This window comes from Charadrius vociferus, unplaced genomic scaffold (assembly GCF_000708025.1).
Source record: "Charadrius vociferus isolate BGI_N301 unplaced genomic scaffold, ASM70802v2 scaffold802, whole genome shotgun sequence".
NCBI lineage: Eukaryota > Metazoa > Chordata > Aves > Charadriiformes > Charadriidae > Charadrius > Charadrius vociferus.
In genome coordinates this window covers 36,566-45,907 of record NW_009647415.1, presented here as the reverse complement: position 1 = coordinate 45,907, position 9,342 = coordinate 36,566, and the positions used below count along the sequence as shown (strand labels likewise).

Here is a 9,342-nt window from a genome sequence, read left to right as displayed (position 1 = left end):
CAGTCAGAGGGGCCGGGTGGGCCGAGGGGAAGTGGTGTGTCCTTTCGGCTGAGTCTCGCTGATGTCCAGAACGGAAATTTCCTTTTTTCTCTTCCAGTCACTCTTTGAACGCCAGGGAATGGCAGCACACTCGGGGGTCCTTGCGGGAGCTGAGAAGCCCCACGTTTCGCTGCGCAAAGGAATTCCACGGACAAAATCTGTAGGTAAGGCAAACTGGGGGGAAATCCCTTCCTAAAGAGGAAAGGGTGTCCCCGTGGAGCGTTCATGCCCGCACGGGATCCAGGAGGAAAGACTCCGCTCTCTGCTGGCCTGGAACTAAGGGTCTCTGAAGAGGGGGTGGTTAATGTGATCTCTGCGTCAAAGGCCACGTGTGTCCTGAGGAGCCTCTTCGAACGCTGACACGGGTGCTGCTCTGAGCAGAAGGTTGGAGTGGAGACCTCCCAAGGTCCCTTGCTCTCTCCGTCTCTTTACGGCGCTGCCAGGGAAGGGGGAGTTTCTCCCACCCTCCGTGCGGGCAAATGAGGGTCGGTGGGTGATGTTCTGCCGGGCGGCGTAGCGGCTGGGCTGGGCGAGGGTAAAACCGTGGGCTGTAACGAAGGGAGACAATGGAGCAGGTAACAACTGGATTTTTTCCTAAGGAAAAGCAGGACAGGGCCTGGAACAGGGGGCTGGGTCGGGATCTCTAGACCCTGTCCCAGAAGGTTTACAGAGAGCCAGAACTACGCTGAGGAGGGAGAGGGGAGGAGGGGCAGAGTGAGCGCGGGCTGCGGGCGCAGGGACAGTGAGGGGCGCTGATTTCCTTTGGGGTTTGCGTTTGGGTGGGTTTCACCCGGGTGGTACCCCCCAGCCGCGGTGCGAGCGAGGGCCGAGGCTGTGCGGTCGGGGCTGCGTACCGCTGGCGTGGAGAAGCCGAAGGGCAGGAGGACGGGGCAGAGAGACGGGCGGTGTGCTGCGTGGCAAGTGCTAATTTTAAGTGACGCCACGGCATCGTTTGGTAGTAGCGGTGGTGCCAAAACAGATTGTGTGTTTAACACACAAAATAAGTGAATAGAAAGTAAATTCTGCTTCAGGCTACAGCTGAGAGCAGCACAGTCCCAGCAAGAATGTAAAAATTCGTTGAAAAATGCAAGGGTTAGTACTCAAAATGTGCTTTTTATTGTACAGAGCCACAGAATTGCTGTGCATACGTGGTCCACGTTGGTGGTTGTATGGGAGCAGCGGTACCTGTAGTCCCACGTGAGATCGGTCTGAGAGTAGTACATAGCTAGAGGTGATCAAATGTGTGTGTGATTCATCTGAAAAACAAACTAGGAGAGAGAATGTTTTTTAAAAAAAGAGTGGGTGTTTAATGGGCTGCCCCGGTGTGTACCTGACACCGTGTTGGTCACGCCACTGTCCTGCCCTGAGACCTACAGGCAGGAACCTCCCGCGGCACTGAAGAGCTGAACGAGACCCTGCGCCGCCCAGACGATGAGGTGCAGTGTTGGAAGCGAATGTAGGCATTAATTAGTCGCTCGTATGTCGCAGTGCTGTTAATGTACATGGTAGAAGGGGAGCAGAGCTGACTGCCGTGGTGCCTGGGCTCGCTGGGGTAGGAGTAACCGGCTAATTTTCTCCTGAAGGTAGAAGTGACCAGTAGCACATGCAGGGTGGGATGTGCTTCATCCAGTCGTACGCGTTAACAACGCAGAGATCTCCACCCAAGTAAGGGGCCGGGGAACCCTCTGCAGTCACCAGAGGGAAATGGGCACTTTTAACGTGCTTTACCCAATGTCTGGACTGGAATCCTGCACAAGTGCCTGTTGCCCGTGAGGGGCGTCTAGTGACGCTGCGTGTGCGGCGGCCTGGCAGACAAGTGGTGGCCAGTCATGTCTAATGCACATCTTTGTTCTGCAAACTATATCCTAGGTGGCTTTTTTATGTATGAGAGTGTTTGTGGAAATGCTTCTAAGCAGAAGTCGTTCAATCAAGCCGCAGACAGCTGGAAATCACATTAAATATTGCGTCCAGCTCGGGGGCCTCAGCACAGGAGAGACGTGGACCTGGTGGAGCGGGGCCAGAGGAGGCCCCGGAGATGCTGGGAGGGCTGGAGCCCCTCTGCTGGGAGGACAGGCTGGGAGAGGTGGGGGGGTTCAGCCTGGAGAAGAGAAGGCCAAAAAGGGGAGAGCTCAGAGCCCCTTCCAGTGCCTAAAGGGGCTCCAGGAGAGCTGGGGGGGACTCTGGGTCAGGGAGGGGAGCCGTGGGACGGGGGGGAGCGGTTTGACACTGACAGAGGGGAGATGGAGATGAGATGTGAGGAGGAAATTCTTGGCCATGAGGGCGGTGATCCCCTGGGGCAGGTCGCCCCGAGAAGCTGTGGCTGCCCCATCCCTGGAGGTGTTCAACGCCAGGTTGGACGGGGCTCGGAGCAACCTGGGCTGGGGGGAGGTGGCCCTGCCCAGGGCAGGGGGTGGAACTGGATGATCTTCAAGGTCCCTTCCCACCCAAACCATTCTGTGATTCTGTGAAAGGGGATGTGTTGTGTGAAATAGCATCCTAACCCAGTAATAGATCATAAACTGGAAAAATATTCATTAAATATGAGATGCCTGCCCGTAAGGAGCTCCTTTTTGCTTGAGGTGCGCTCAAGCTACGCCTCGTTGTGTGGCGCTCCCCGTGCAGGTGTATGTCAAGGATCTCGGTGTGCGGAGAACCATGAGAAAAGGGGTTTGAAGTCTGTAGGGTTTATACAACGGTAAGGTTTGTTGGGTTGTGTGTAGGGTTTTTCCGCTCATCGGCATGGAGCGTAACGTCCCGTGTACGTCTTTTCTGTTCGGCACCTGGAGCCTGAGACCCTGATCCTTGCACGGGACTCCCAGCCCTGACGGCTGCACGCCCCGTGCGACACGGGGATTGGCAACGCTAGATTTAATCTGTGTGGAGGAGGATTAAAAGCAGACCTGGAGATGGCCCGTTCTGAGCAGGAAGGGCTGCAGCTGTCACAGGCACAGCATCCAAGCACAACCCGACAACACATACAGGAAAAAACCACACATAGCTCTTAATTATGCTCAATCCGAGACCGCCGTGTGTCTGTCTGCACCGAACGGCACCGATTCCTCTTGAGGAGGGGACAGCAACTTCTTGTTTCCAGTTTGCCTGCCACAATACACACCAAAAGCGGTGCATCTTAGAAACCGGCTAATTTTTGTGGAATTCCAGATAAGCTAAAATAGAAAACAGCCAAGCAGTAGAAATTGGGTTGCAATTGGCTTGTTTTAGAAGTCCTTCTTGAGCTGTCATTTCACACCCACAATGACAGGCTCATACGCTGTACAGTCAGTTGACTTTATGATAAAAAGCACTACTAAAAGCAAGGAACTAGATGAAAAATAAGCAGGGGTTGGTTGGTGGGTTTGGTTTTTTTGGTGAAGAAATGCTCTGAATTATTTGCATATTGCACAGCTGGTTTAGATCCCCAGGGACTTGTGACAGAAGATCAAAGCATTTCATGTCCGCATCTAAAAACTTCTTGAGACGAAGGTAGTTAACCCTCGACTGGCTACAAAGAAAGCGGGACGGAAGAAATACTTCAACAAAAATACGAAGAAAAGAAATGCATTGCAGTGGGGAGGCTGATAGAAAAGAAAATCTCTGTCAGCCTTCCAAGATAGCTACCACGCCATCTGCTCCGGCATCAGAAGTTAAAAACACTTGCAAGTCTGCAGAACCATCATGGTACCCGCTAAGTCTCGCCCCGAGCGCACTCGGGATGATGCAGACGGCGGTTTTGCAGGGAGAGGAGCGGTGGGTCCCCGTGTCGGTTAGAAACGCGCTGGGCTGCCGGCGCTGGCTGTAGGTGGCAGATGCACCGCGCTGCCCAAGCGTTGTCCTGGCGTTCAGACAGACTCGGAGGGTGCCGGGCTCCGGCTCTGCCAGCTCGGGGGTGACCGCACGTCCGTGCTGCGTCCTTACTACCGAGGGTCTGGCGGGGGAGGCAGCCCACCCCATCCCCCTCCAGGACCGTCCTCCCCTCCACAGCTCCTGGGTGAACCCCCAGCGCTTTCTCCTCCTCTACGCAGGTTCTCAGGCTCTCCCTAGCTGCGATTTAAGCTTTGTGCCGTAGCAGCCAGCACAGTACTACCATTTCCCTGCTCTCTGAAGGGCAGTAGTTCTGTGGTTGCCCGGAGCTGATGGCGGCCTCAGGCACCCGGGGACAGTGATGCTTATCCGCTTTCTGCTTCTGGACAGGAGCGAAGCACCTTGGCACCTTTCTGCTGTAGCCGGGGGGAGCAGCCGGGGAGCTGCTCTGCCGTCCCTGCGCGGGGAAGGCAGTGCTGGGAACGGTGGGGTGTCCTCCGGAGAGAGCCACCTCATTAGCGATCCCAAATTAATGCGCAGAGTTAGATTCTCACAGGGATTTAGGCTGTTATGGCAACAGGCCCGAAAGCATTATGGAGAGTTTTTGTGTTTGCCTCAGAGATTAATAATGCATTGAGCGTGCTGTGCGGTGCGGAGGGGGGTTGCCGTGAGGCTCGTGGCATTGCCAGGCTGCGCTCCGGGCACGCACCCGCGGCGAGAGTCTCCTTTCAGAGCAGGGACGGTGGGTGCTCGGAGACGGGGTTCCTCGCTGGTCCCCGCTGGTCGCTGGAGGCTCCATTTGGACGCGGGGTCTTCATTCCTGCGTGCGCCGACCTCTGTGGTTGGATCCTGGTGATGTCTCGTTGCTCTTTGTAGGAAGCAGATACGCCCCACGACGGCGAAGACCAAGTACGTGCTGTTTGAAGAGAACTGAGAGACAGAATCTCAGTGGCAGTTAGCAGAGGGACGGGTTTGTTTATCTGTCATTGAAGTTTAATATTCCAGTTCCGCACATGGAGGATGGACCGGGCACAGCGGGAGGTCCCAGGCAGCACACAAAGGGTCGCACCATTTGTGACAGACAGCTGCTGCCGTGTCTTGGGGGTCATCCCCACCTCCACCATCCCTCTGGAGAACCTGGAAGAGCTCACAAGGTTTCACGTTCATCCGGTGCCCATGGGTGTGCGGTAGAGGGATGAGGTCCGGCGGCGCAGGGAGCACGTGGTTGCTGGCAGGAAGTGTGCCGGGAAACACAGGGCGGACGCCGTGCGTGTTCCTGCGACGCAGGGGAATGGCAAAGGGCAGGTCGGTGCCTGCTGGGTCGAGATCAATGGGATGAAAGGACAATCTGGTTCAGGTCCTACAGATTTAGAGGAACTGCCCTCCCCAGAGTCTCGCTGCGTGTTAGTGAGAGTCTGGCGGAGGTTCGTCACCGGAGATGTTTCTTGTCGGCCGATGGGCTGTTCTGTGGGTGCGCGCGTTGGTGGAGAGCCGCTCTGCTGTTTCTGGGGTACCTCTGGGTTGTGTAGCAGCGCTCCAAACGCTGCAGGAGTTGGTCAGGCTCCTTCTCCTGCAGGCTGCCTGTCCCCTGGGCCGAGCTCTGCCCATTGCCCGATGCAGCATTTGGGCACAGGCAAGTGTTAGGGTAAAAGTGAAAAGTGAACATACTTACGAGAAGTAATTAACTGTTAACATTTCAGTCAGTAGGAGTGGAGTTGGATAAAAGAGAGCCACGCTTTCAGCTACCAGCATTTCAGATCAACTCAAATAGCTTCTCTCTCCATTTTAAGTTAAAAACAGCCAGGATGGCTTCACCAGTCACGTTGGTCCCTCACCTTTGATGAGGACCCTTGTCCTCGGCGCTGCTTTCACCAGGGGATTCCTGCGTGGCTCGTTGCCTCTGCAGGGGTCTGGGCAGGCTCCAGCCTGCCCTGCGAGGGTCGAACGCAATTCATGAATCCAATACTTAATCAAGACATCAGGTTTCAAGCCTGCTCCCAAGGGATTGCTGGTTGCCTTTGTTCAACGTCAGACACTCCCTCAGCAGAACCATATCCTGCGTAGACAGTAAATAAAACTCAGCAATGATTAGTCTCATGCTTAACTATAAACAGATGCTTCTGCATCTTAAGGGAGAGGTTTCATTTTGCCCATGCGATCACGTTTAAACATCAGCGAGGAGTTTCTATGATGAAGGCTGTATTTTACAAAATTTGCTGTCATCACAGTAGGAATGGGTAGTGAAAGACTGGAATAAGAACATAGTAACACAGCAACACAATTCAAAGAAAGCCGTGTAAAAGGTCTTTACAGACCAGATGGGCATCAAATTAGACTGATAGCTGGAGTTTCAAAAGAAAGAAAAGGAGGTAATTCCGCACAGGGTGCTGGTGAGCGGCAGAGCTCACTGCTGCAGGATATTGGGAGGGCGAGGAATTTGCATCTGTTCAAAGAGCAATGACGAGGGTCGGGAAGAAGAAGGTCCGCCAAGGGTTAAACACAAAGGCGGTCTGACTCAGCCAGCTCTTGATCAGCAAATTGCTGGAAGCTGGCAGAGTATTTGGGAGGGGCGAAGCAGCGCTGCATGCTTGCTGTGTTCTTCTCTGCTTCCTCAGGCAATGGCATTGGCCGCTGCCAGGCAGCAGACTTCTGCCTTTGGTCCGCAGAGTGGAGGAGAGCTGGAGAAGGGAGTATGGAGGCAGCCTCGTCAGCAGCGTACGGGGAGTGAGCAAGCTGCGCGGGGAGGAGGAGAGGCAGATGAGTAAATGGATGGAGTTGTTTATGCGGGACTTGGGTGGCAAGCACGCAGATAGAGTGAGCAGAGGAGCGATGTCAGAACGGTGAGTTGCAGGTAGTGAAGAAAGCGCCTGCCACGAATTTGCTTTCCTCCCACCTCTCCCATCCGTGATCTCTCCCGAGTGTTGATGTTCTTGCTGAGGAGCAATGGGAGATGTTCGTTTTCACAGGGAACAGACATCATTCCTACTATCCCAAGGAGCGGGGTTGTAGAGGCAGTCAGCTTGGGACCTGGAACTGGAGTGAGGCCACTCTTCTTCTGTCACGGGATCAAAGGATAATTCAGGTTGGAAGGAGGAGGTCTCTAGTCCGACCTCCGGCTCAAAGCAGGGTCAGCTATGAGATCCGATCACGTTGCTCAGGGTTTTATCCAGTCTGGTCTTGAAAACCTCCAAGGATGGAGACTGCACACCCTTTCTGGGCAGCCTGCTCCGCTGCTTGACTGTCTTCATCATAAAATTTCTCCTTTTGTCCAGTCAGAACCTCTCATTTCAGTTTTGCACATTTTGTCCCCCCACCATGGCCTCTTGTCCTCCCACTGCATACCAGTGTGAAAAGCCTGGCTTTATTTCCTCGCTAACCTCCCCGTCGGTCGCAGAAGGCTGTCAGGTCCCCCCAAGGCCGTTCCTTCTGCAGGTGGAACAAGCACGGCTCCCTCAGCCCCTCCAGACAGAGCGAGAGCTCCAGCCCTGACCATCCTGGTGGCTCTCCACTGAAGTCCCTTTGGTTTATTGGTGTATTTCTTGTATTGGGGGCCCCAAAACTGGATGCAGTATTGTAGGTGTGGTCTCATGAGCAGAAGTGAGAGGGATAACCTCGTTGCTCTGTCTGTGTCCTTGGCGCCTCTTCACGCAGCCGGGGATGCCGTTGGCCTTTGCTGCCAAGGCACGGGGCCAGCCCTTGAGCACCTCGCTGGACACCAAGCCTTCCAAGTTCTTCTCCACAGAGTTGCTTCCCAGTCTCTCCAGTTGCAAGGGGTTCTTCCTTCCCAGGTGCGGGTCTTTGTCCTTGTTGAAATTCGTGGAGTTCCTCCTGGCCCAGTCCTCCAGCCTGTCTGGGTCCTTTTGAGATGAGTTCTCCATAGTGCTCCCCTCCTCATTTAAAAAAAAAAAAACGGAGGAGAGATGCTTACAGCAGAGAAAAACACCAAGTGGGGAATAGAGAGAATAAAATGAATAATTGTGGAAGCAGCTATGTAAGATAAAACAAAAACTAATACCCACACCGTGAATACCTTTAGATTATCTAACTGTCCCCTTCACCCTTCCTTCACTTGAAATACTTCGCTTTTAGCACATTCAGGGGCCTTCACAGGAGGGACTGTGGGCTGCTGGGGGTTGTGGAAGCCCCAGAGGGTAGAACAGGGGCTCCCACACCTACAGCTGTTCACAGGCGACGGCCGAGACTTTGCAACAGCAGCGGCTGTTGGTCGGCACTGTCTTCTCCAGCCCGGCAGCCACTTGGCCAGTCTGCTCTTGGCAGGTCAGGCAATGCGAGCGAGATGAACCAGCTTCCCGGGTTTATCTCCTGAAATAGCTCTGTACTTGACACCGTCGTGCCCATCTACAGGATGGTCAGCACATCCCTGAGACAAGCTCTGATGGTGCTCGACCGTGTTCTGTGACAGTCTGGGCATGGTAACAGCTCGGTGCTGCATAAATTTCCTTGTTTCAGCTCCTGGCCATCCCCAGGTGAGAAGCAGAAATAAGCATAAAGGCATGACTTTGGGGGGGATCTTCATGCTGTTAAGAGTGTGACAATGTACTGACTCAAACCACGGCTCCATCTAGTGCGGGATCCTCTCTTAAGCATTGCTCTTAAGCAGATGCCCAGGGGGGAGTGAAAACAGGACAAGGATACGATATTTCTCCTGAATACCCACCCAGGCAGCTGCTGTCTTCAGTTCAGATGTTTCTGTGCACACAATGCCCCACAAAAAGTGCATCCTCCGTGGCTTTGTCCAGTCCCTCTTTCAACTTGTTTTGTGCTCCCAGTCCATTGTGCTGCCTCGGTATTAAAAATCCCCAAACTGTGTTCAGCAAAAATAGCATGGCTTTGAACACAGTGACAGCCTGATCAGTGCGATGAGATGTAAAGTCCAACGCTCTCTGGCCAAAACGTTCCCTTTTTCCCCAGCAGACTCTGCACCTGCAGGCATTTGGTGGAATCGCTAATGTAATACACGGCAGAGCTGCCAAAGCACTTTGAACGCTGGTGGACATTACAGAAAAACCATTAGAGCCAAAAAAGCAGGTGGTCACCGTGCTGCTGTGCCAAGACCTGGCTTTCTGCCGTCTCGAGCGCTCTCTCAAGAGCGATTTGAAACCTTGAAAACAGCTGAACTGTGACTGAAAAGCGGGAGGTGGGGGAGCGAGCGATGAGCGGCAGAGCAGGACTGGGTGCAGAGGGGCAGGCTCACGCCGGGCTGGAGCCGGCGAGGATGGGTAACGCGCATCCAGGCACGTATCTGCACCGCACTTGCTATATTAATGGATTTTCCCTCCTATTACTGCACTTCGTAAGATTCTCGTACGCTTTCACTATCACAGGTACCTCAAAAGCTCTCGCTCTGCACCCAGGTAGTGAGTTCAGAGAATCATAGAATCATATGGTTTAGGTTGGAAAGGACCTTGAAGATCATCGAGTTCCAACCCCCCTGCCATAGACAGGGACACCTCCCACCAGCCCAGGTTGCCCAGGGCCACC

General features: G+C 54.1%; 1 protein-coding gene across 1 annotated transcript in view; it reads left to right on the top strand.

The window, feature by feature from the left end:
• Window positions 1–9,342, top strand: part of SHANK3 (SH3 and multiple ankyrin repeat domains 3) — a gene marked incomplete at its 3' end in the record, with an annotated part of 167,645 nt that overhangs the window by 129,598 nt on the left and 28,705 nt on the right. The window contains exon 10 of the mRNA XM_009880246.1: window positions 98–203. Within this exon, the coding sequence (XP_009878548.1) occupies window positions 98–203 (106 nt within the window). The remainder of the gene's footprint in view (window positions 1–97; window positions 204–9,342) is intronic.